Raw genomic sequence first — 27,652 nt, 5'->3', positions numbered from 1 at the left:
TTCAAGTATACAATTTGTTTTATTTACAATACCCTATAAAAATGTAAATTTAGAAACTTTAATTTTTATTAGAACCAAACAAAAAAGATAAAAGCACAGAAAGGAAGAAATAATAATCAAGTATTCACTTGATCTTTTGTGAAGTGGAAAGGCAGGAAAGGCCCATAGTGGAAAGAGTCAGTAGGTAATGGCAGAGGTAAGTAAGCTAGGTATATCACTGGAGGACAGCTAGTGAAGCCTGGGGCTACAGAAAGGGAAGAAATGGAGAACAACGACAGCTGGTTATAATGGAGAAGGACTTTACTGTTGTACAATACTTGTATGTGCAAAATGTTTATTCTCTTTAAATATCATAGTCTGTGTCCCCCCCTCCCCCAACTACATTCGCAAAGGTGAGAACAGTAGAAAGTGTATCAGGACAGTCATGTAAAATGAATTCAGATTTAATTTTCTGTAATCACTAGGGATCAAAACCCCTCATCCTGGTTGAGTGTTGGGTGGGAGAGGGACAAGTGAAAAGGGTCATGGCTGTGCCTGCTAGGATTCACACCCAGGTCCCTGGCTCCTGAGACAGGACTTGGGTGAGATGAAGTAGCAAGGGCAGCAGTTCTGCCCTGAAGAGGAAAGCAAGCCAAACTTAGCTTCCATGGTTACATCTGGAGGTTTCTACCCATGACACCAAATAAAAATGGGAAGAGAGAAGTAAAAGCATGGCTTACTGAAGTGGTCTCAGGAAGACAAAAGCTACACTGTGGAAACAGACTCTATGTTAGAATCATCTTGGGCAATCTTCCATGCACTTGAGGGGAGAGGCTCAAGTACACCGTAGTTGTAGCAGGAAAAAGGTTTAACTGTGTGCTGTTTCCATTGAGGTGGACAGAAACAAAGGAAATTCAAGTGGGGAGGAGAAAAAACAACTACCCAGCTTAGAGCTGGGCATCAGCCAATTAAGAGTTCTGATTTGCTTAAATGTGCTGCATATCCTGTATTTATATTAAAACAAGTAGAACCCACCGAATTAATTACAAAATGGACCAGAAACATTAAAAATACATCAGCTGGTTTGTGTCCACAGGAGGGATGCGGCAACTTAAGATTTCTTAATCTAACCCATTCTTTAAGGATCCTCTGGAGACCACATAAACATATGTGGAGGGGTGTGTGTGCGCATATACATATATATTAATTGTATATAACTGGCTCTTCTATAGTCGTATTAATGTGGGGCAATGAAGACGACTTCAATGGGACGAGGGAAGAAACACTTGGGCAGGCTACAATCTACTCTGAATTGGAATAGTGGTGGTGGGATAAAGGGAGAGATTATATTTGTGTCTCTAGGGCAAAGAAAATGCAAAATTGAGAATTGAATAAAAATAGGACATGCAGAATTGTAACACAGACGGTAAGAAGAAACCAGCAGAAGTATCACCCAGTCAATTTCACAGAGCAGTGGGGAAACACCTGGCATTTAGAGACAACCCCTGTGAACAGGAATCGGTCCCACAGATGCTTTGGGGGATAAGCTACCTTCCCTCCCTCATTAAAGACACTCCATTGATGATGGCAGCAGTGCAGGTGACAGCCAAAAGGAGGTACAGGACACATTTGCAGATCTTTTATCGTATCCCCTGAACTAGCCTACAGGTGTAAAGAAAGAGAGAAAGGAAACTTGTTTGTATAAGTGAGTTAAAACAGAAGGCAATCTTTTGCATTAAAATCACATCTTTGTAAGAATTTTATAACAAAACTCCTATGATATTTCTACCCTTAGCATTCAGTCAGCTATGAGGGTGTTGCTGCACCCAGGACAGTGTTTTATATCTAGCAGATACACATATATTTGATACGTCTTTAATCTCTTCCACCATAATTCCGTTTCATGCCCCCAGACCTCCTCATCACAACTTCTAAAGTGCCAACATTAGTGAGATGGGGAACTCTCCTGTTGCAAACTTACTGCAGTTTTGTCTCCAGCAAGTTCAGTTTCTGACGGTCAACATAGCGAGAAAAGAGAGATACTAGGTTTGTGGGGGTAGAGACTGGCTTGGCCAGGGCTGCTTGGGGAATCCTCAGGAGTTCTCGGGTGGCCATGAACATCACCTCCGCCCTGACAGGGAAAACCCAGGAAGAACAAGGTAAGAATACGAATGGAAAGTTTACCAAAAAGAACTTAAAACAAAAGAAGAAATACAGCCCAGACTGACCACTGGCTGTTTTCCGTTGATTCTGCAGCATGGTCTGAACTCTGAAGGTCTTCCCCACGGCTCAGGACGAGGAGGAGCAGTGACAGGCCAAACTACAAGAGGGGACAGAGGAGTCAAACTCAATACTACATCGCATCCTCCTCCGGCATGGCTGAGGGGATCGCAGCATTGGATGGGGCGTGGCACCAAATCCAAACGATGCCCCCACTGTGCTTCTCTGTGCAACTGGGCAAAGATCAGACAACCACGAGTGGGGAGGCTATCTGTCTCTTTGCACAGCAGCAAAAAGCACAATCAGTGGAAACGGGAAGTCCCAGTGTCCAACAGTCCCCTCTGCTCCCCAGCCCACCCTGTGATAAAAAGATAATTGTTCCCTGCCATGGATAATGTGGGATTTAGTTTTTCTCCTATTTATGAGAACAGAAATAGATTAAAAACAAAAGTTAAGTGAAGACTTACTATAGAAAATTAAGGTTCATGGAAAAAATAAAAAACGTTAAATAGAGTAAGATATTTTGAATTAAGAAAAAAGGGGTTTAGACCCGTGAGAAAATGTACAAAGAAAAATAACTGGAATGATCAGGATACAAAGAAAAAAATTCCTTAAAAAAGGACACACCTATCTAGAAATATGAAGGCATGTATAGGATGTTAGTAAGAGTCTAAAAAAAAATAAAAAGTGAGAAAGGATAAACAGATAAAATCGTATCTAGAATTATTAATATGTAGCAACATGCTTTAGAGACTGAAATAGATGAAGATTTGCTTTATTACATTTGTTTCATTTAGTGGGTAGCAAAAGCTAAAGGGGGCATAGAATGAAAACACAAATTGGGACAAAAACTACTAGGTTCATGTCTGAGTCACAGTTATGATGGATCACAAAGAGAAGGTGGGGATATTTTAGGATTCTATCCCACCTTTCTGAGTTCCCCTCATAGAGGGTAATCTTGCCTTTTCATAAAAGTTCCCTTCGCGTCAGAAAACACTGGGCTATATAATCTCGTTTGACCTCATGATTTTCTGCCTTTATCCAAATTAATACCAGGAGACCAAATTACATGGAAGGCACTAACTGATCACTCCAGAACCCACCTCTGTCAGCTGTTGATGTACTGCCCTTCAGAGTCATGCTTTGGCAGGTTTTCAGGGGCAAGGAAGGAGGCTACTTCCTCACTGCTGTTAACAGATGGCCCCTAACGAGAGCCCTCTGGGTCCCAGGCATTATAATGAATAGTTCAAAGCTGTCCTATCATCTAATAGGAAAACTGACATCAACATCATCGTCCCCACTTTACAGATCAGGAAACGGTGGCTGAGCAAAGTGAAATAATCTGGTCAGGGTCACAACCCTAGAAAGTGGCAGGCAAGGAATGAAAACTCGCTCTAACAGCTCATGTTCTTTCTCCCGTATTATGCTCCCCGAGTCTCTGGCTCTTTAGTTTGATGCAAATAAAATATGAAATGGGATGTTCTACTATTTACAGTCTTAAAACAGAGACTGCTTCTTATCCACTTAAGATGCTTTCCTCCTCCTATCAGGACTCTGATTTTATTTGTGGTGACAATGGTGTGAATTGAAAGATGTTTCCAGCCTTCCCTGCCAGCTAAGTGTGGCTAAGACCTGGCCATTGAGGTTAAGTAGTTGTTGGTTAGAACTCCTGGAAAAGGTCCAAATAACGAAGACAGACAGCTAATCCACACCCGCTGGCCTCCCACACGCACCTCCCTTCTGATGAAAGGTGAGGTCTTGAATTCTACGACCATCATGGATCCTGAGGAGTCCTGAGCGTGTCAGGACCTGCTAAGGTGACAGAGAGAGCAAACCAAAGGAGCCCACGTGCCTGACAACACTGTGGAGCCACTGGACCAGGTTTATTCCACACGAAATACATCAAATTCTATTTTGTTGAAACCACTGTTCCTTCTAGCCTAAGCAGCTCAATGTACCTCCTGACTGAAGGAAACCTTATTTACAAGCTGCCACGGCCACAGCAGCCATGTTTATCTGTAAGTCAAACTCAGAAGCCGTGCGCAGCTCAGGGACGTGAAGGGCAAACCCACCTTGTTCTGGAGCACAGCAGCGAGGTGAGGGTTGGAGGGGGCTGGTGCGGCTGCACTCTGAGGTAGGTTCATCAGCTGCTGCAGAAGGCCAGTGACGGTCACTGATGGAAGATGATAGAGGAGCAGAGAGAAGGGACTCAATAAGCACGGCAGCACCTACAAAAAGAAAGGCTTTAGATCCTGGCAACTGTTACTCCAGTGACCCTCCATCAGTGGGCGCAGATGAAAGGATGATCAGCTGTCATATGCAACTGCCTGAGGCAAGCTTTAACAAAAACAGGGCTGACGAGTCTAGCAGGCACTACTAGAGTCTCAACAATGAATTCTAAGGTATCTACTGAGAACTTCTGCAACTCCATGTGCATAGGAAACGTCATGACTTGTGTGAACCAAGGGTATAAAATCACTTCTCAAGAACACAAGAATCAAGATGAAACACCAGTATTTTAATTTATTCTACAAATATTTAAATGCCTACAATGTGCCAGGCATTGCAGGCTAAAAACAAAAGTTAAAAGGACAGCCCCTCAGGGATCTAAAACAGTGGGGAAGATAAGTAAATTGGCAATTTCAATATACTATGAGCAGCACTCTAAGATAGGTAAGTTCTGAGTACCACAGAATTACTGAGAAGTATTTTCAGGCTTAATTCTATCTTGTTTTATCTTTACAAAATCTCAATGAGGAAATGGAGCACTGATTAACCAATTTTAAAGCCAAATCATCAGAGGCTCAGTGTTCAGTTACAAAGCTAGTAGCTAGAACCAGAATCCAAGGCTGTTGGATTCTAGCCTGCTTGTCATTCATTCCTTTTTGCTGTAAGGCCCAGACTGGACAGTTAAAAAGCAGAGCTACCGATATAATGAGGTTGTAATAACACATGAAAGGAAATCAAACGTGCTTCCAGCACTCAGTGCCCATGGTATAAAAAATGATTGATTGCTTTTACTTTACATAGCATCCAAGGATGGAGTAGACTACTTTTTATGATTCACTACTCTAAATAAACAAAGCTCTAAAAACTAAAGTGTTTTTAAACATACACAAAACTATAAAGAACAGTATAATGAAGTCCATGTACCTATCACCAAACTTCAACAACTATTTAATCAATATTTTGCTAATCTCATTAAACCTATGTTCCTCCTGTATCATTTCATCTATAAAAACTTCTTTGTATCTCTAACAAACTCTCTCATCACAATATTGTCATACCTGACAAAATTTAATTCCTTAAGATCTAATATCTACTCCAAACTTAAATTTCTCCAATTGTCTTAAAAATGTCTTATCATGATTCAAGTAAGATCCACACATTAATTGTACGTGGCTGGCAAGGCGTTAAAATCTGCTAACAGGTCCTTTGTCACTGTCCATCTCCTTTTCTCATACCTTCTATTTGAAGAAACTGGGGCATTTGTCCCATAGTTTGGATCTGGCTAACTGCACCTCTGTGGTGTCATTTAACAGGTTCCTCTGTCCTCTTTTGTTCCCCATAAAAACTGATAGCTAGAATTAGAGGTTTGATTAGATTCAAGTTCAATGAGCGGGGGGTTGGTAGAGGCTGACAGAGAGCAAGACAACTTGATGGGTAGAACCGCATACTTTCTACTGTATCACAGCAAGACGCACATAGTGTCTGGCTGTCCCCCTAGTAGTGTTAACAGAGATTAGTGGGTCCAGATGTTGTTAGCTGCTCCAACCACTGTCAAGTTCCCCACCCACCTTTGACGTAATGCCTTTAGCACCAGTGATGACTGCTGTCCAGATTAACTGCTTTTCCATTAGGGGCTATGAAATGGTGATTTCCTAATTTTAACATACTTTTTTGCATTTATCAGTTTTCTCAAATTCTTCTCTAAAGAACTTTATATTATCAATTCTCTGGTCACCATGACATTTGGTTGTAATAGAAAGACAGAATAAATGCTTGACTCTTTTCCTTTACTTACGTTTTCAGACTAATCTGTTGATGGCCTGGCAATCTCTCAAGGTGATTAAAATATTTTTGGTATCATCATAAGCTCATTAAATACATTTGATATATTTCAATCCACTGCTGTAATTTTTCTTTAAGATGCAAATAATCTCATTTTTACCAATAGAAGCCCCTTCAAGTTGGTTTGTGCATCTTTTACAGAGGACCCTAGTAATCTTTTAGCTTCCTTGCTTTCTGGCACAAGATATTCCAGGGTTATCTTGTACATTTTATGCCTCAGACCCGGAACTAGCTATTACTTCAAGGAAATGGTAAAGATGTGGTCTAGTACTCGTTAATACATATTGGTTAAAAACTTAGCCTCTGTATCTAACCAAGTTTTTCTCACTAGCAGGTAAGCTCACTACGGCAGGCATCTTTGTTTGGATCCCTAACTCCTAGCTCTCAGAATTGGGTGCTGCATTTTGAGAACCAAGAACAGTGCCTGGTACATAGAATTGTTCAGTAAACATCTGCTGAATGAATAAAGCTTTCCCAAACTTGTTTCCATTGATGAGTTTCCTCTGAGATTTTGATGAGTGAGCGCCTGTCTCATTGCTTACAACAATTTATATGCTGTAAGGTAACTATTCCTTTCAATCTTGTCTTCTATTTTCTAGGATAAACCTTAAATCCTTAACCTCCAACATATTTCCTCCAACCCACTTTCCATTCCTGACATCTGTAAAACAATGTACTTGTCTTGTCCCACTTCACTTTTTCCAATGATGAGACCTACACTTCCACTCACTTCTGTAGATGCTAAAATTACAAGATGGAATTTTTTCAACTCTATTTCAGAACGAATAATTTTCAAGTCACTGATAAGACATCTTGGGATCATTTGTTTCCTGGGGACTATTACCAGATGGTTAATGCTCAACTTGCAGTCTAACAGATTCACTCTCATTAATTCTATTTTTTTCAATCTCGCCCTTAATACTAGCTTTTTGTGCTACCTTTATAAATTTCTTGCTTTGAACTTCTAAGCCTGTTCTGAATTTTGCTATTCTTTCAAGTGTTATGACAGAGATAAGCAGAGAACAATTGTTACCAAGAGTTAACTTGTAAACTTGATAGCCATGTTTCAAATTCCAGCCTAGTTCAGATCATGATAAAAGTTATTTAAAAGCACTGGCCCGATTCCTGTGGGCAGAATGCCATTCAACTAAGTCTACAGGTGAACATGAAGCTACTGACAACAACCCAGTGAGTGATACTTTATATCCAGAAAATTAACCAAGAGCACAAATTTGCAAATGTTAGTGAGCATCAGATTCAGCTGGGGGCCCTGTTATAGATACAGAAGCCCTGATCCTTCCTCTGTAAATTCTGATTCAGTATGCTTGGGGTAGGACTGAATTATTGCTTCCCAAATAATCTGGACAGAGACCACAGCTTTACAACTATGTCAAATAAAATGGAATTACTGCTTTCCTCATGTTTAGGAACACAGTCTGCTGGACAAAACATGGGCTTAAAAATATAGGCCTGGAGTCAAGTTTGCCTTTAAATAATCAAATCATACTGCCAAAGGTTAGACAACACAACACAAAAAGGAAGAGGGAAGGAAAAGAAATTTGGATCCTAGAAATATTAATAAGTATGAAGACCCGAAGGAAAGATGTCCCACGTGCTCGGTCACCTCATCTTGTGCATCCTTCTTGATAAGGAAAGGGAGGTTCCTGACTGTTGTCAGGACAACGTCAACTGCTTGCTCTGTGGGGAGGAAAGGGAGAATACGGGCGACCATTCGCTTCCCTTTCCGGATACACATGATCTGTACAAAGTGGTCATCACTTGTCCTGCAGGAGAAGGAAAACGCTAACTTAGGTCAGCAAGAACAATTTATTGAATCTTACATTTATTGAATGAATATACTGCATTCATTTGCACTCTACAATTATCTGTACTACAAAGTAGTGAGAACTACTACTTCAACTCTCAACCAAGTAATAAAACGTAATTTTTCAAGTTTCACAAATGTAGAACATCATTTCAAAACTTGTATGCCAAAAAAACTTGGTCAAACTGCATATGCATTAATTTCCTTTACTAGCTTTTAAGTAACTATACAAATAGCATGGTTAATACAGCAAAATCTGAAAAAAATATATAAGCAAAAAGGAAATAAAAATATTCATAATCTCAGACTTAATTAGTGGTACCATTTAAGAAATTTTTGCTGTGTATTTTTATCTTTCATTAAAAAAAAATGGGCCTATAGAATTCAGATGGCTTTACTTCACTTTTTCCAACAGCTTCTTGTGAACCCTTTTTCCATATCAATAAATACACTTCAAGGATATACATTTTAAGGACTGCAAAACATTTAAATGTATGGACAAACCCACATTTATTTAACCAGTTCCCTGCCAGCCCAACTCCAGAAAAGGCGTGTTGAAAAGAAGGTAATTATTTTACATTCTGTTTTGTGTACGTCCTGGCTTAGAAGAATCATCAGTTCTCGTGAAGGGGCAAAAAAAAAAAAAAAAAGGGAGTTATCAGTAGATTTCCTCTTACACTCAGCAAATAAATATTTGGGATTTACAGAACATTGATCATTAGCAAGACTCTGTTCCAGATACTGGGTGGGAGAGAGATGACAGCGATATAGAAAAAAAGATATATTAAGGAGCTCGGTCTCCACTGGAAAGTGACTGTTTTCCATAGAATATTGAGTATTCTACAGAATCCCAAGGAAGTTTAAACGTTTATACTTTTCAGCTTAGCAGGAAAGAAGGTACATAAAGATTTCAAGGTTGAACATGTTAGTAAGCATAAACCAGGTAAAATCTGTAAGCTCAAAAACAGAAATAATGTTCTCCACTGCATCTCCCTAGTAGATACTGAATAGGTATTTGTTGAAAAATGAATTCAGAATGAAGAGGTTTTTTTCCCTGGCTTGACAGATTCAGAAATGTTTTCTATGAAGTGGCACTTGAGGAAGGACAAAAGGACAGACTCAGAGCTCACTGAGATGGTAAGGAGGGCTATCTGTAAGGCAGCAATGTATAAAGCTCAGTTTCGCAGAGTAAGGAGTCCAGGCAGTCCCATGTTTTCCTCCAAGTGCAAAATTCCTACCTCTCTTGTCCAGGCAATTTCCCCCTCAAGTTTTCATACATGCTACAGATTTTGTGCTTTCTTTCATCCATCAAGGCAGGTCGCTCTTCTTCTAGACTTAGGAGATAACGCCTTTCATAATCCTCCACGTCAAGGAGTAAACTGTAGGTCTACGTGAGACACAAAGCAGGACACAGCAAGGCAGGTCAGGGTCAGATTATCAGATCAACAAGTTCACAGTTTAGGACTACCGATAAAGATCAAGTGAAAACTCATTGGAGTAAGACTGAGAAAAAAAAGGTGCTCTTTTAAATCCAATAAAACATGGTGAAAGAACTTAAACAATTCTTCAAACACCGTTCTTTGTCCCCCCTTGACCTCTAATCCAGAAGGTAACGACAGTGAAATGTTACACTTTCTAAAATTTCCAGCAGCAACAACAGCACTGTAATATAAACAGTCTGTGTCACCCCTCTAAGTTCTGCCTTACATTTAGAAAAATGGAAATCGTTTTCCTACTGTGTGTCAGGCACTGTTCTAAGCACTTTGCACGTACGTATTCACTCACTGAATACTCACTACAGCCCAGGGAGAAAGAGACATCGCCATTTCTACACATGGAGAAACTGAGGACAGCACAGAAAGGTTAACTAACTTGCCTCAAGTCATTAACTCAAAAATGAAAAAGACATGATTTGCAGGCAGTTGCAGAGTCTGTGCTCTTAATCACTATGCTCTATGGCCCTGCCACATGGGATTTATGCTTTACAAAGTAACTGCCTGTATATTACCTTGTTTTTCTTAGGAGCCAGCACAGTGTCCAGCACCCTGGGAGTGCCCAATATATGCGAACAGACTTAACTGATTAAATTAATTCATAAGCAGAACAATCTAATTTTTATTCTCATTTTTCTTAGAAAGGTGACCTACCCAAAGCATTCAGCTGTGACCTGAACAAGTTTGGACAAAACCCCAGTACTTTTTTTTAATTTAATCTTTTTCAAAATTAAATTGATAGGTCCGGCCTGGTAGCTCAGGCGGTTAGAGAGCCATGCTCCTTACGAAGGCCGCTGTTCGATTCCCACATGGGCTAGTGAGCTGCGCCCTCTACAGCTAAGATTGTGAACAACAGCTTTCCCTGGAGCTGGGCTGCTATGAACAGCCGGAGTTTGGCGTGAGCAGCCGGATGCTGCGGGCTGCTGGGCTGCTGGGCTGCCGTGGGCTGTCATGAGTGGCCGGTGGCCAGCGTGAGTGGCCGGCAGCCATCATGAGTGGCCGGCAGCTGGCGAGAGCTGGCGAGAGCTGGCGTGAGCTGTGAGCGGCCGACCGACAACCGGTGACTGACTGCGTCAGCCAGCGGGAGCGCAAGGCTCTTAACACCAGCATGGGCCAGGGAGCTGTGTCCTACACAACTAGACTGAGAAACAACGGCTTGAACCGAAGTGGGGGAGGCGGAAGAAAGGGGAAAAGAAAAAAAAATTAAATTGATTGGTTTGACATTGGCTGGTAAAATTCTACAAGTTACAAGTGTACAGTTGTGTAATACATCACTTATATATTTCATTGTGTGTTCACCAACCAAAGTCAAATCTCCTTCTATCACCATACATTTGACCCCTTTACCATCTTCTACCTCAACCCCACTTCCGTTTCCCTCTGGTAACCACTAAACTGTTGTCTCTGTCTATGAGTTTTTGTTTGTTCATCTTGGACAAAACCTCAGCACTTCTAACCATAACTGCAGTGCTCTTCCCATGGGGCCATATATGAAGTATACAACACTCCTTTCTACTGTGCTCCAGTACACGATAGGCACCTAAACAGAATATATTCTTTAATTAAAATCACAGAACACTAGTTGATTGCTTACTTTTCCATTTCTTGGGTACATATACATTTGAAAGTTCCTTATTTGAAACTAACTATAGCAACAAGTTCTATAACTTACTTTCTCAATTATGACAAGGGTTTTTCGTCTCTTGTCCCGAACCTGTTTTTCTTTTGTCTCCTAAAAAAAGAAAAGACTATTTAGTGTGAACTCTTTAGCCTTGTATAAATAAGTTTCTAAGTGCATATGTAATTTCATTTGTGACAATACTTTGGGTATAGAATCTTGACTCTTTGAAAGTTAATCTAAAAACACTAATGTGGACAGAGGTCATAGAGCTGACTGAATCAACCCATACACAAACCACTGAATTGAACCTCATAGATAAGCAAAAGGCAATCGTAGAATGCAGAAGATGAAGATATCATAGAAACATCTCAAAACACATAGCAAATGGTAATTTAGAGAACTGGAGTAAATAGCTGACACTGTTTACAGCCAGCTGTCTAGCTGACAGACTCCTGACACCCCGGGTCCTGTCTGGCTGCCTTAGGGATGGAGGTGTTAGTGTCAGCATACCTGAAGAGAATGAGAATGCATGACAGGCCGGCTCAGAAGCTCCAGGTTAGTTTAGACTATACCCGGCTCCATTATGCCCGATTCCTTCCACAATGACCCCCAAAGCACTAGTGATGACCCAGAATTTCTTAACCAGGCAGTTCTGCTGACACTTACATCATCTTCACTCCGAGATGTCACAACAGCATCAATCATTTTCCGGGGATTATTCACACTAGAGACAGTAAGCTTTCCCAAAGAGCCCTCAAACTGCACTGCAAGGACAAAAAATTTCCAACAAACAAAAACTTAGCAATGCAGAGGCAGGCAGCTTTCGGAGACTTTTATTCTCTATTCTTTATTTATAGTCTAACAATTTACTACAAAAATCCATGTATTACCTAAAGCAATCTTATCAAACTCTATCCTTGCCCATATTTTTTGTTGCAATAATAGTCAAGTAAAAATCTGAAGTGTTTCGCCCTTATCTATTTTAGGGATCCTAGAAATTGCAACAGGTTTTAAAAGTTATGGGTTCTCAAGTAGAAAATGATCTAAAAGGTCATCTGTCAAACCATTAATTTTCAGTGCTTCAATAAGACCAGTCTCTGCACTGAATAAGGACAATGGTACTTTACAAATCCGTTCCAAACATCTCTGTTCACTCATCTCTACAGTTTATTCATATTGTATCACATCAGCAACCTGTCAAATTCCTCTTACTAGGACCCGTGGTGAGGACCTCACCTGGCTTATAGGCGTGCTCCAGTTTGGCCACCTGAGGGGTAATGAGCTTGGTGCGCTCCTTTTTGGGGCCATCACCTTGCACTTCTTCAGCAGCTGACAATTTCTCCAGTTTTTCAAAGTAATTCTGCAGTGTGGGAAGTGGGAAGATGATTTCAGTTGCAATGCCAAGCACAGAATATGGTAGCTCTTTATCGTTAAATAATTAGCAATAAATACTTGCACTAGTGTCTGTGACAACTTGCACTCTTATAAATATATTGACCTCTAATTTTTGTTAAACTGCTATAAATTTACTTTATCAAAAAATGCCAGCCTTCCAAAAGACTAATCATCCATGGAAACATCTTTATAATTAGACTGCTATTATTCTTAATCGAAAGAACCACATTATTGACGCCAAAGGAATTTGAAAACATTCGTCTGAGAGCTTCTACATGTGAAAAATAAAAGGCACACATGCAAAACTTTTAGTGAACAGTGTGAGAGGCTCTCCAGCTTGAAAAGAGGACAGAATTTGCTGAGTCAATTCTTATCCACTTGAAGACTACCTCAAAGAAACTTCTATCAATATTTAATCCTACCACTATTTAAACGAGTGCCTTTACCAGAATAAGGGACTAAACTGTTATCCTGAAAACTAGCACAGTGTTTACTCACCTGGTAATAAAAATCATCCAGGTAGGGATCAGTGCTCTGCAGTTGCATCATCTGGATTTTAGAGACCCAATCCTTTTCTCGCTGCAACATGAGATTGGCATATGGGTCCTTCCGGAGATGGTCCTGATGACTGCTCCGGTGACTTCCTCTGTCTCCTGCACCATTGAGATTCCGATGCTGACTGAGAAACAAACATATGCCACATTCACTCCAAGCGGGCGCATTAATTATATCTTATAACACAGGGATAAACCAGGCCAATTAAAAAAAAAACATTCCCCTTGGCTTTTGTTAAAAGAGAAGTGAAAAAGAGCTGAATCTTAACAGAATTTGACAGTAAAGTGCTATGCAACACATAATCAAGGAAATAAAACTAAGATCTGACTTCCTTAGCATATGCTAAGTACTTTTCACCTGTGGACTTCTGCACAAGCCCTGTAATAACCCTATGAGGTAGGTGGTTTTATTTTCTCCACCTAAGACAACAAACCAAGGCCAAAAGAAATCAAGTAATTTGCCCAAAGCCATACACCTGGTGGCAGAGTAAGAGATTTGAACACAGGCCAATTTGACTCCTCATCAATATACTTTTTTTAAAACTTGTTGAAAAATCATGAAACATTTCAAAAGCCCAGCAAATACTGTAATAAACATCCATTTACCTACACCTAGACATAATGAAAAAAATGTATCGCTTCATCTTTAAAAAGTAGTATCAGAGTAACACAGTGTTACAATTAAGGCTGCAGGCCCTGCTACACTGCTCTGGATCCCAGTTTCCAGCTGCCCTTCCTAGAGGAGCGACTGTGCTTTCCTCCCTGAAATGTCTTTATACTTGTATTAATTGTGTGTCCATCTTTGAATTTTATATAGTATTATTCTGTGTGCCTTTTAGTTTTACATAAATGGTACTAGACATGTAATTCTCCTTGTTTCTTATTCATACCATATTTTTCATATTTACCCATGTTGATAATATACCCAGATATATACTAAAAGGTAGAACTGCTAAGATGTGGATGTATTCACATTTTCAACCTTATTTATTGCCAAATTTGCTCTTAAGAGGCTATATACTCCATTCTTGCCAACAATGATGATGAGACACTTCAAATTTTGCCTGTCTGATGATATAAAATGGTTGTCTAATTTTAATCTGCATTTTTCTGATTACAAGTGAGCTTGATATTCTCTTCCTTTTTATGAGCCATGTAGGATCTACTGGGAATTGTGTGTTTGTGCATGATGTCTTTTATTATACAGAACAGTTATCATGAAATCTATCCTCTTAACAAATTCTGAAGTGTACAATCCCATACTGCTAATGACAGGTACTAGAATTTTAGTATTTTAATATTTTTAAAATTAATATTTTAAGAGCCCATACTGCTTTTTCCCTGTAAAAAATATTCAACTTCTTTGAAAGAAGGAATTACACATTGAGAACTGTAAAACTGAAGGCTGAAGAAACCCCAAAGTTTTCTTTTATTTTCTTATTTTTATTTATATATATATATATATATATATATGAATGATTATAAAATACCAGCTCCACGAAGGCACGGGTTTTCTACTCGTATGTCTGGTTCTTTCAATTCCCAAAATCTACCACAGTACCTGGTGTACAGCTGGGGTCACATATATAAATATATACTTATATTTGTTGCATAATGATTAAATAATTATAGGTAAGATTAAAGAGTGACTGTTGGCTTTACCTAAGAACCTAATGTAAGGCTATCCACTGTGTTTCAAGATTACCTCAGAGCTGAGACGGTAGACAAAAGGTAGTTAAGAGTATGGTAAGAACTTGGTAATGAGTGAGTATAAAATATTAACTAAAAAAAGATCAGATCTAAACTTATTTCTGATTTAGGATCAAAAGAATTATAGCAATTCTGGGAAATTAGTTGATAAAATCTTGTCATTTAAAGCTAGTGTATCAAAAACATAAAACGACAGCACATATGATGTGACTTTACCAGTAAAACAAGCTCAATACTAATTGAATTTACTAAAAAAAGTAAACTAAATTAGTAGTACCTTGGTACACTGTCAAAAAGAAAAGCTGAATTAAGAAACCACAAAGGAGGAGGATGAGAACTTACTTTCTATTCTGTTGCTGTCTCTGATGCAAGAGTCGACGGTGCTGTGGATGGAGGTGAGTGGTGTCGGGTCTAAACATTGGGGCCTGAGATCTAAGAAAAAAGGGAAGAAATTTTTAATTCTGCTGTCTTGATGATTTGAAGTTTTCAAAAATGTTGTCAGTAGAAGATACATACAGGTTCATCCAAGAGACTATTAAAACTATTCTAAGGAAACCATGTAGAAGGAAAAGATAGTCATGTTTTCATGTCTTCCACAAAGGCCAATTCTCAACTCTGAAGATGAGGATCAAAAAATGAGTAAAAGAGTATAATTCTTTTTCTTTTTGCTCCTGTTAAACAGAAGTCTCTACATAGATTTAATGTAATTAATTTCAACTATTTGAGAATGACATTGAAAATACGCATGTATGGTTAATTTTATGTGTCACCTTGACTAGGCTATGGTCCCGTTGTTTGGTCAAACGTTAGTCTAGATGTTGCAGTGAAGGTATTTTGTAGATGTGACTAATTCACAATTGGATGACTTTAAAAGACGTCCCTTGATGATGTGGGTGGGCCTCACCCAATCAATCGAAGGCATTAAGAACAAAAACTGGTTTTCCAAAGAAAAACGAATTTTGCCACAAGACTGGAACACAGAAGCCCTGTCTGAGCTTTCAGCCTGCCAGCCTACCGTACAAACTTCAGACTAAAGACTTATACTTCAATATATAAATTAAAAGCACCTTGTTACACTGTCAAAATTAAAAGCTGAATTAAGAGACGGACCGGGGTCTCAGGCGGTTGGAGCCCCGTGCTCCTAACTCGGAAGGCTGCTGGTTCAATTCCTACATGGGCCAGAGGGCTCTCAACCACAAGGTTGCCGGTTCGACTCCTTGACTCCCGCAGGGGATGGTGGGCTCCACCCCCTGCTACTAAGATTGAACACAGCACTTTGAGCTGAGCTGCCGCTGGCCTCCCGGATGGCTCAGTTGGTTGGAGTGCAGGCTCTCAACCACAAGGTTGCTGGTTTGATTCCAGCAAGGGATGGTGGGTTGCGCCCCCTGCAACTAACAATGGCAACTGGACCTGGAGCTGAACGGGACCCTCCACAACTAAGATTGAAAGGACAACAACTTGACTTGGAAAAAGCCCTGAAAATATACACTGTTCCCCAATAAAGTCTTGTTCCCCTTCCCCAATAAAACCTCTAAAAAAAGTTGAATGAAACCAAAGGAGAAGGATGAGTACTTACTATGAGTACTTACTTGCACATATATGTATATACAACTAATTTATATACTACATATACATATATGTGTATGTATGGTACCTATGTGTGTGTTTGTAAAATGAATATAAAGTGAGACATAAACTTGAGAGGAAATGGAGGTGATTAACCAGTAATGTGCAAGTGTACATAGGAAGCATGTGACTTGAGGGAAGTGTGAGTCATAAGAGAACTTGGAGACTGTCAGACATTTCTGTGTTTGGCAACTTAAGGATTCAGTAACAGCTCAAAACATGTCAGTTGCAAATATCAAGAGATTTGGCCAATAATGTACAAACAAACAGTGGCATTTGCTTTGCATACCTTAGATTTTGCAGGTGAGGTCCTGGGCCAGGGGGGTGCTGCTGTGGAGGAGGTGGTGTAGCAGGGGGTGGAGCACTAAAGAAGGCACGGAAGCCTGGTGCTGGGGGAAGCATCTGCCCAACTCGCCCTTGCAGCAACTTAGGATTCATGGCAGCAAGCGGACTACCAACAAATCCAGGGACCCGTGCAAACTGGCTGGGAGACATCCGTCCAGGCTGTAGCTACATAGAGGGACAAAATCTTAGATTTAGTTAATCAGTACGTCCCCTTACTTTTATCCACAGAAAAGTTAAAACTGTACCCATCAATAATTTTGTTTGAAAAGGTAAAGGAAAATATACGAGGCAGTAGTGGTTGATCAAAGAGCAAAGAAAAGCTATGTAGCGAACCTTGGAAAGTAAGAGAGCTCTTTATGGGTTGGGCTAATCACAGGCTTACCTGTGCTCCTCCAAGAAGCTGTGCTCTCTGGAGGGGGCTGAGCACAGGAGGAACGCTAGGAGGAAAGGGGTGACCCAGGAGGGAAGAGTTCTAGGAAAAAAAAAAAAAAAGGAAAAAGTTATACTCACACCATGAAACAGGTAAATCAATATAAGGGAACTCAGTAGAAATGCAGAATAAACTTGGATATAAAAACTCTTAAATTTACAGTCACTCGCTTCTCGGCCTTTTGGCTAAGATCAAGTGTAAATTGTACAGTCAAGCTGTCCACTGAAGAAATATAAAAGAGAGTAATTATGAAATTATGAAGTACTATGATAATGTAACATGAAAAAGAAAGCAGGAGGATGAGGGACAGAAAAGCAGGAAACCAGAGGACCATGCTGAATTTAGATTTTTTAAAGAATTAAGGTACTGAACATAACTGAACATGATAAACCATGTCTCTGATCTGGGACCAGAAGATCCAGAAATTCAAGAAGGGACATAGAAAAAATATGTGTAATTTAAGAAATGTCAATATACTAGTATAGTGATCACACAGGTAGTGATGAGAAAATACAGACTGCACATTGTAATCAGGTTGTAGAGTGACATACCGGGACATTGCAGAGCTGGTTTGGAGACATCCTCTCACCATAGGGAGCAGGATACCGTGGTGGCATTGGGGGCCGAACATGGACAGGCTTCGGACACAGAATCTATCAGGACAAACATATGTACAACTACACTCAATGAGGTCAGTTTTTCCTCCACCTACAGTCCCTCCCCTCGAGTACTGGCAGACACAGAACTCAATGCAAAGCCCTACTTCTAAGCAAATTGCTATGGCTATGGGCTCACATACACAACCTCTGGTCACTTCCTCTCACAAATATCAAGCAACGTGCCACTTTTAACTGAGGAAGATTTAGCTAATTCTCCAGTTATCCCCACCCTTCCATGCTATCTGAGGGAGGTACCAGCAGATATTCGGACTTGCAAATTCTCTCCAAGAGGATATATTTTGGTAGCAGTGAGGGAGAAGGAATGATAAGAAAGCTGGAGGATTAACTAAGTCCTATTCTGAAGCCCCTGTGATATGGCCGCCATGCTCAGCTCTTGTGTGATACATTGTGACTCCACCATTTCATAGGATACTGAGCCTAACTAGGCCATACCAACACCACCCTCCCCCCATACCTTCCAAATTGGCCTTCCTTTTCAGCTGCTGGTTTCAGGTGGAGGAAAGTCTATGGAACAGGACTGCACAGGCTCTAGGGAAAGCAGGGATATCTTAAAGGTAAAAAGGGATGTGGACAATGCTCTGTGTTCCCACTCCCCCCAGCTTGCAGTTACCTCTCTGCCAATGTTTTGGGCAGCCAGCATATATCATAGCCAGCTTTTAAAAGGATATATACACTAAATGTGGTTAACTACCCTTTTTCCCCCAATTAAAAAGCAGCAGCAACAGGAGCAGCACCAGCAAAGGGCATTAGGGAATGTGTCTCTTATTGGCACTAATTTCTCCTCTAATTGGCTAGTTTGCTTTCTAATCTAATGCCTACCCAAACTTCCACCCTCCTCCCAGCATCACCAATTTTCCAAATAATTTTGCCCAGATTCCCAATATCCTGGGCTGAGTGCCTGTTAATGAGAGGTACCTGTTGGTTGAAGCTGGGGACAGCCATCTGCTTAGGTGGGGTGCCTATGGGGACAGCTCTAACAGGAGGACTCCCGATGATAGGTGAAGTGGACCGCCTTGGTAATGCACGCTCAGAAAGGTCCCGATCATCTTCTGGGCCCTGGGGGGGCCTCTGAGGCAAGGCATATTCTAATACAGACACCGCAGGCATCTCCTAATTGAGGCAATAGGAAACACATTAGCTAACTTGAAATATTTTAATGATCTCTACAGTGGCCAAAAGTACCAAGAAATTATTTTTTTTTAATTTTATTTATTTTTATTTCATATCCAGTAAAATTTGCCCTGTACAGTTCTCCAAGTTTTAATAAGTGCAGAGTCGTGGGTCTGCCACCACAGTCAAGATACAGAACGTTTTATCACTCCCCAGACTTCCTTCATATTGTCCCTTTGTAGTCCACCTCTCCTATCACCCCAACCACGGGCAAACACTGATCTGTTCGCCATCCTTACAGTTTTGCCTAGAAATGACTTTTGAAGTAATTCGAATCATAAGCTGAAAAATTCGAGTTCCAATAGCTTCTTTTCAACCATTTCAAAGTAAAGCACAGTCAAGTAAGCACTACCATGGAGGCTGGAAAGGTACAACCAACCGGTACACTGAGTGCTGGGTGAAGTAATCTACATAAGACTGCAAATGACATCCAATTCTATGTTTCTGTAAGGAAAGGATGCCAACAGGGGCCAACTTGAAATTTTTGCACAGTAGGAATTTTATATAAAATGTTTAATACCTGAGCAAGCAGTGGTCCTCGGATTCGCCTCAGAACTTCAGATCCATCCCAGATGCTGGAATTGAGACTTCCTGGTTGGGACTAACAAAAAAGGAAAACATATACAAAGTCTGGAATACTGTGGGCCCTCTCTGCGTGACTTACGTGTTTTTAAAAGGTGAGCAAGGCTCCAAAAGAGCCTCAACTGCTTAAGAATAAGAAATTATATAGTGTTCCAGGATATACACCATTTCCCAACTTCGTCTCCAGAACTGCTATCAGGAATTATATTAACAATTTTCTATGGCATACGTAATTCTCTCATTATAGTAGATGAAATAAAATGGCAAAGCTCAATACTTCACTTTAATTACTATTAGTCTGCTACAGTGCTCAAACCAGAGTAACTTACTCACTTGCAAAACTGGCCTGGTCTGCACTGCCCTCATGATAGCTGGATCTTCTAGTTCATTTTCAATCACCATCTTACTCAGCCTTTCTGCCAGATTCTCCTCATGGTCACCCAACAAATCTATTTCATCCCTTTCTCCATTGCCTGTTTGTTCATTGACTGTCACTGGTAGCTTCTCTTCCAATTCAGCTAGTCGCTCATGTGCTTCCTGCCAATCATCATCTGTAAGGAAATCATAAAAAAGAAACATAGTTCATATTGGAACAATAAGTTATATAAAATTCTTCTGTTAACCAAGTGAATAATTCCAACTCCAGAAGATAGGTGGAAGATTAAATTTCCACTTAGAGATATGAAATAAGGTTTAAACTAAGGGGCACGTTAAAGTGGGCTTTTCATTATTAAGAGCAAATAACATCATACCAGGAATAAAATTCAAGCATTTAGTCATACCTTAATACATTATCAATGGTGTCCAAACTATATTCTAAAACCCATTTCTAAACTGTTCACTTTGAATTTCTATGACATTTCAGGCAAAGACTTTCAAGTTAAAGCTCATTGCACTAGCACACAACTTTCTCTTAAGATTAAAACTGCCATCTTCTTTACAAGTTTGTGAATCCATTCATTTCAATTAATATTTATTGAGCACCTATTATGTGACAAGCACTGTTTTAGGCGCATAGGATACATAAGTGTACACAACAGACAAGGATCCCTGCCCTCCTAGTTTTCCTTCAAGCAGGGAAGAGACAGGTAATACACAGTAAACATAATGAATAATTAAATACTATATTTGAAGATGAAATGCTACAGAAATATGAAGACAAGCAGACTGAAAACTTTAAATAGGATGGTCACAGGTACATTTCATTGGGAGGATGACATCTGAGCAAAAGATTGAAGAGTAAGATAGTTAGCCACGTTCCAGGCAGAGGGAGTCAGTATAAAGGTCTTACGATGAGAGGCTGACAATTTTGAGAAACATAAAGGACCGTGTTTAGATTGGAATGATCAAGGGAGGAGAGGAAAAGAAAATGAGGTCAAAGAGGTAGTAGGAGGCAGCTCCTTCAGATCCTCTTGGGACAACATGGATTGAAATGAGGGGTCACCGGAGGTTTTGATGTGGCTTGACTTTTTGAGGGAATCACTCTGGCTTCTATGCTGAAAACAGATTGGAGTGGGGTGGGGAAGGGCAGCAATCCTGGAAGCTCGGAGGCCAGCCAGGGGGCTACTGAAGTCCGCCAGGGCAAAGATGATGGGGAGTTGGCCCTGGGTCAGCTGCTCTTCTGCTGTAATGATGTCACTGCTATTCCTGCACACTACTATATAGTCTGTAGCACTGGCACTAGGTTGCTGGCTCATTTTTATGCTGACACAGCATTATTTTTGAGTCCCACTATAGCACAGATGAGTATCTTCACCAGTTTCTCTAGAACCTGACCTTACTTCCATCACTTCTCTTATTCCAGGGTTCCTCAATCTCATCATACCATTCTGCTTCCATCATAAAAGCTCTACTCATTATTTTGCTCTTCTCAGTATTCAAATTCAGACACCTTTCCCTCTTCACCGCAGCTTTACCTAAATAATCTTTTAATTTTAATTCTACCTTCACCTCATTTAAACACGCACTACTTTGTAATCCACAAAAAAACCCCAAAAAACCCACGTTTTTTATTTGCAAATTTTCAATTAATAACTGTAACGAATATTACACACATCTTAACCTCTTAAGCAAATATTTAAGTAGGCTAAGTCCCTTTCAAGGTCAGATCATAAACATTTAAAATTTGCTATTTTGATTACATAACAATGTATCACATCACACAACAGGAGTGGTCCAAAACGTAAGGGAAGGGGGACTTCCACATTTATGGTTTGGTGTGTTCAGAACCACTGTGTAGTCTTTGGGCACTGTGGTAGATCTGAATGTATTACTTGTGGTAAAGGGAAAAATCCACCTTAGATGAAAATTGTAATATTAATTTAAATTATCAGTTAGCTGAAAAAAAATTCTTAAAGAATAGTGTAATTAAAAATCAAGTGTGAGATTAATATTTGTGTCACGTTTGCTAAGGAAGAGTAAACAGAAAGTTTTTAAAAGACAAATTACTTTTTTGTAATTTTACTAACTCAGCAATACCAAAAAATGGGAGTCTATAATCCTGAGTAAGGAATTTTTTTACATTTATATTCCAAATTTAAGAAGTTAATTTGTTAATGGATTGATTCTAATGCAGAAGAGTTCTAATTTGCATTGTTTTCATTCAGCACTTCCCATGCTCACCTTTACTAACTTTACCAGCTCCTACCAAAGATCAACCATCTACTTGTCAATAATTACATTTTAAAAACACTGGTTAAATTGCCACATTTTGTGAGAATGGCTCTGCCGCAAAGTGTTATTGTTCCAAATATGAAAGCAAAGAAATCTGTGCCACAGAATACCATCATCATCAGTTCAGGCCTTTCTTGCTTTTGTGAAAAATCAATGTCAGAGACTGCAAGCCCTTACTGCAAGAGAATATTTCCTTCACTCTGTATCTTTTTCAAATGACCTAAAAATATAGAACTTAGATATGCCAATGCTGGATCTCAAGCCACATTGGTTAAAATGATAAAGGGTAGGAAAAAGAATAACAGAAACGAAGGGCAAGGGATAACTGTTTTCCTTCAACTCATTAACCCATACACTTACGTGGGTTCCTGAATTCCTGGTTGCTCCTATCATGTCACACTGGTTGTAATAATTCTCCTCAAGTCTGTTCTTAAGGATATTTTTGAATAAGAACAAAATGATAAGGTGGTAGAAGTGATTTAACTTGAAAGTAATCTCAGTCCCTAAAGATTACAGCAGCTATCAATAAAAGGGAAGTAGATCAAATGGGGAGTCCTTCCATTCCACACGGAGGCAAGAGATTCCCAAAGATTCCTCGAAGACTGTTTTAACATAACTGGAAGTTTACACTGTTTATACTGACTTAACCTCTCTATCACTTTCCTTCCTCATTTGTTAAAATGAGGTTAATGATAATACCTACCTCTCACAAAGTTGCTGTGAGGATTATATGTAAAACATTTAGAGTGATGCCTGGTAAGTAGTAAGCACTTTGGAAGTGTAAGCTTTTATTTTTAGAGAATGAGCTGAGATTACTGTGGCCCACTTACTGCTCTAAGATGATGCAAACATTTTTCCATGCAGAAGACAGTGACTAGTTTCTTAAAGAAAGATGACATCAGAGCATTTGTAGCCAGTGACTTAAAATAACTACTGCACTAACGGGATTCATTCAAAACGGTCACTCTTTGAATTAGAAACCATCAAACCAAAGCATGTGTCAAAGGCCTGACATTTTATCTCCTGGTTTAAACTCTTTATACCCCCTGTATGGCTACTTGTAGAGGTGTATTAAACAAGTCAAGGGTTGACTTCAAAAGCAATTTCCCTTTCACAAACTCTTATAGTATTTAGATCAAGATGTCACCAGGAATTAAGGTTTTAACTTTACAATTCAAGTATATTGAATTATAAAGGGATCACATTTGGAAGTCTTTTCTGCATTATAAACTTTGTTGACCAAGAAGTCCTTCTTAATCACCTTCATGCTCCAGGGTACGAAGTGGGCTAACCACATGGTATTTCACTGCCTTTGCTTTCTACTACCTGTCCTTTGCTGTGTAACTCCAGGGGCTTTTTCAATGCATGTGGACTTTTCTTTCTTTCTATCATATAAAACACAATTCTGCACACTCTAGCATCCTTTTAAGGCAATATTTCCCCCATCTTGTGCGGAACACAGAGACTCAGGGAAAAAAGACTGTCTACAGAACTCTGGAAATCAGTGAGAAGGAAAGACTATTCATCCTCCATCCAGGTTCAAAACTGGGGACATATTACTACGCTGCCTCACCTTAATATAGTATCTATAAAGCAATTCCATCAACTTCATCTTAATACTGAGGAACTTTCTTAAAAATGGTAACATTCAGTACAATATTTTAAAAGAAAAAGAGTTCTAGAAACAAGCACAGAATGCTTGTCGCTTCTATTGTATCGTATAGGTTATTACTAACTTTCAAAAACAATTTGCAGCTCACGTCGGTTCCCTGCTTTCCTCATTCGATTCTATTGCTTTGCCCTATGATCTCCATAGAGAGAGAGCAGCATCTTAGATCACATCATCCTCTTGGACGATCTTATCTCTTAAACAATGGCTATAATACAAAAGGTCTTTGGTTCCCCTTCTGTATGGGTCTATCTTCTACCTTAAACACTTCTTGTGCTGCTCCCTGTAGTGGCAGTTTCAAGCTCACTGCTGAATTATGTAAACTCCGATTGACAAATAGTATACTCTTTCATTTTTGCCAGTTCATTCAACTCAGTCAAGTTTTAATAAATTTAAGCTGTTTCAGCCACTGTAAAACCAGTAACCATTATAACAGTTTTAAGACCTCTTCTTTTGGGGATTACCCACTACTGCTAAATTTCCTCTTCTTATTACTTAACTTTGAATATTTGTTGCATAGACAGAGTGCTTGATTCTAAAGAAATCATACACATTTACACATCCCAACCAAAAGAGCTATTGCTATTTTCAATAACAACAGTCATGGCAAAAATATTTGCATTGAGTCTTACCTATTCATTTTTTTTAAAGTACAGTTTAATTTTAGCTTATTAGTGTACTTGTTCTAGGATCTCTAATTTTCAAACTTGATCATATAAGCTTGCTCTCTAAATTTCCCATCTCAGTAATCAAAACTCTGTGATAACTCTATGGCCTCTTAAGTATAGTTTGGCTCTTTAACTTTTTATAACCTTTTCCAATTCCTAGAATATTTATCTATATTCAGAGTGGGAAAATTTCATCTGTGCATAGCACTTTTCTAACTTATGAAGACTTTTTATAACCAAAATTCTTGGAATAAAAAGATTTTTATTTTATTGAAGATACTATAATAGCAGGGTCATACAACATACAGTATTGATCAACTGAATTTTAACACATACATATCCGCATCTGAGTTTTTGCTAGTCCACTAGTTTTCCTTAAGTTACATAATCCACAAATAAAAATTTTCTTCTTCAAGGATTATTTTAATCTTTGTAAAAGGTCTACTTCTATAACCATTTGAATTCCTTACAGTGTCAATTTACAGCAACAGATTACATTGCTGGAAGAGACAGGGCTTAGAGAACACCTGGTTTTATAAGTGAGGCAAAAAGAGGCCCAGAGGAAAAGGGTATATGCTCCCAGTCAAGACTAGACTATTCTAAAACCAAGAATAGAATATTTTGCTAAATCAGTGACTAAGATTACTTCTAATGAGACAAAGTACTTATAAAAGAGAACATTTGAAAAGTGCAAGAGACCAAGATGACATTATAAGAGAAAGATGTCACTTACCAACTGCACCTGACCCAAATGTATCATCATTGAATTGATCAATCTCTTCATCTTCCTCTCCCAGGCCCTGAAATGCATCCTCATCTTCATCCAGAGGACAATCCTCCAAAGACTAAAGAAAGAGATTTAGCTGTTCATGAAGTTCACAACCTCATTTAAAAATGTTCTAAAAATGTTCATCTTACCTTCCCAATCAACGTAATAGTTCCATTATGACTTTCTGTAAAGATGGCATTTTTTTCTATCCCCCAATTTTTCCAACATTGGAAAATTTCAGTATCTTCTTTCAGTTTCTCTTTCCTATACCTTATTTCATTTAACCTTTTCCCTAAAACATCCCATTTCTCTATTTAACGGGAATCTAACAAGAGCATTTCTTTATGGCCTGATGGCCTGCCAACTTCTTTACATCACTGGTTAGAATAGTAATGACAACAGAAAATGAACACTTTATTATTTTATTTCAGTTTTATATGTATTTTTCAACAAAATTCTCATCTTCCCCATATTCATGTCATCTTTTTAACTATTTTATTATTCCCTTTTAAAGGTTTCTCTTCATTTTCCATCTTTCTTCCTATAGGCCCAAACTCTGGTTATAAAACAGAAAAGTAAAATTTCAACCACAATTATGTGAACCCTCAAAAAGTTGTGATATGGCAAATTCAAGTTCTGGCTCCCCTCTTACAAGTGGTGTGAACTTGGGCAAGTCATTCTTTGAGATTAATGCATTAAATATTGCCTCTTGAGCACCTATTGTGTCTCAGGCTTTGGTAGCCTCTCAGCCTCAGTCTCTTAAGTTGTAATACAGGAACAATACCACCTACCTCATAGTTGCGAGGATCAAATGAGGCACAGATGGCACAGATTTAGGCAGTGTGGACTGCTGAACAATGCTAGATATGACCCTAACAATTTAGGTGGGTTCTATTTTAAACATTCCCCTCCCCTCCACTTCAATTTGATTTATTTGCTAAGGAATTTTCTTTTTTTTTTTTGGGCAACTGCCTACCGCATCTCATCATCTCTATCCGTGTTTACATGAAGTTAGTTGGGTCTTAAACCATTTCCTATCAAGTATAGGTGGCCCCAATTTTCAAAGGCTCAGAATCGGCATTCCACACTCTCAGTAGGCAGAGTGTGATCTCCTTTGCCTAGCTACCTGTTAGCGAGGCTGTTCCCAAAGGAAAGGTTAGACCAAAGGGCCATTCTACCCCCCTTAAATCCAAATTTACACAAAGCAGGCATGCAACTGCCTCTACATAAAAGGCAGCACCCAGCAGCACTCCTTCCCAAATCACATAGATCGACTCAAACAAATCACTGGTTTTTAAATTGGGAAGACTCTTAGGGATTATCCAGACCAGCTCTTTTATTCTACAAATCCAGAAAGTTTATGTCCAGAGACTAGGAGTCGCTCAAGGTCATACAGTGAATTAGTGACAGGGTCAGGACTCTCAACTATTGCTACATTACCGGGACCATCACCAAACTCTTATCTCCCTCCACTCGCTCAGAAGGAACTTCTGCTGGACACGCCCCCTCCCAACTCGGAGCCCAATTCAGTAAACAGTCTACGGCCCCAGTCAAAGGGCAAGTCCCGGCCCCCTTGACCCGATGGTTGCCCGGGTGTATGGGTGTGTGTAACTGGAAGGGAGGTGGTTCCGGGTCCCGGGCGGGAAACGTCCTGGGCTTTCCCGGGTGACTCTTCCTCAAGAAGAGCCACGGGATGGGTGCAATGTGGTTCCCTCCGCCACTCCTCCCGGGGTGGGGCTGGCGGGTGGTCGGGTTACGGCACTTAACGGGTCCTCCCCACCCCAAAAGAGAGGCCAACTCTCCCCAGCGGCAACTGATAGAACAGTCCCGCCCCCTGAAGCCAGCTCACAGCTCTCGGATTAAACCCACGAGCCTAGGCCCAACAGACTCCTCTTGGCCCCCAGGGTCTCACCGCCTGCCCCCACCCTCCCCAGGAGCACGGGAAAAACGCGCGGGGGATGAGGGAGGAAAAGGGGCGCGTGAAGGAGGGAGGGGCCACTTCCGGTCGCAACAGCTTACCTCGTAGCGGAACATTCTTGGGGAGGGAGGGGAGGGAGCGGGGAGGGGAATGGGGGAGGGAGGGAAGAAGCGTTGACTCTCCGGGCTCCTCCGCGCGTGGGTCCTCCACCGGCTCGCGACCCCTGGCCGCCGCCGTACGCCGGAGCGTGCGTG

At 40.0% G+C, this 27,652-nt stretch overlaps 1 protein-coding gene across 1 annotated transcript; it reads right to left on the bottom strand.

The window, feature by feature from the left end:
* PATL1 (PAT1 homolog 1, processing body mRNA decay factor) lies at positions 1-27,652 on the bottom strand. Its single transcript, XM_033120299.1, has 19 exons — positions 27,500-27,652; positions 25,445-25,556; positions 20,035-20,252; positions 19,640-19,720; positions 18,865-19,059; positions 17,821-17,922; positions 17,222-17,311; positions 16,784-17,004; positions 15,211-15,300; positions 13,103-13,283; positions 12,446-12,569; positions 11,876-11,973; positions 11,261-11,320; positions 9,334-9,482; positions 7,895-8,054; positions 4,272-4,427; positions 2,208-2,299; positions 1,961-2,110; positions 1-1,641 (listed from the first exon to the last, which is right to left on the bottom strand). The coding sequence occupies exons 1-19, from the start codon at positions 27,512-27,514 to the stop codon at positions 1,620-1,622; spliced, it is 2,316 nt and encodes a 771-aa protein (XP_032976190.1). The 5' UTR covers positions 27,515-27,652; the 3' UTR covers positions 1-1,619.

Source organism: Rhinolophus ferrumequinum, chromosome 11 (assembly GCF_004115265.2).
Source record: "Rhinolophus ferrumequinum isolate MPI-CBG mRhiFer1 chromosome 11, mRhiFer1_v1.p, whole genome shotgun sequence".
In the NCBI taxonomy this organism is placed as follows: domain Eukaryota; kingdom Metazoa; phylum Chordata; class Mammalia; order Chiroptera; family Rhinolophidae; genus Rhinolophus; species Rhinolophus ferrumequinum.
This window is presented reverse-complemented; position numbering and strand designations above follow the sequence as displayed.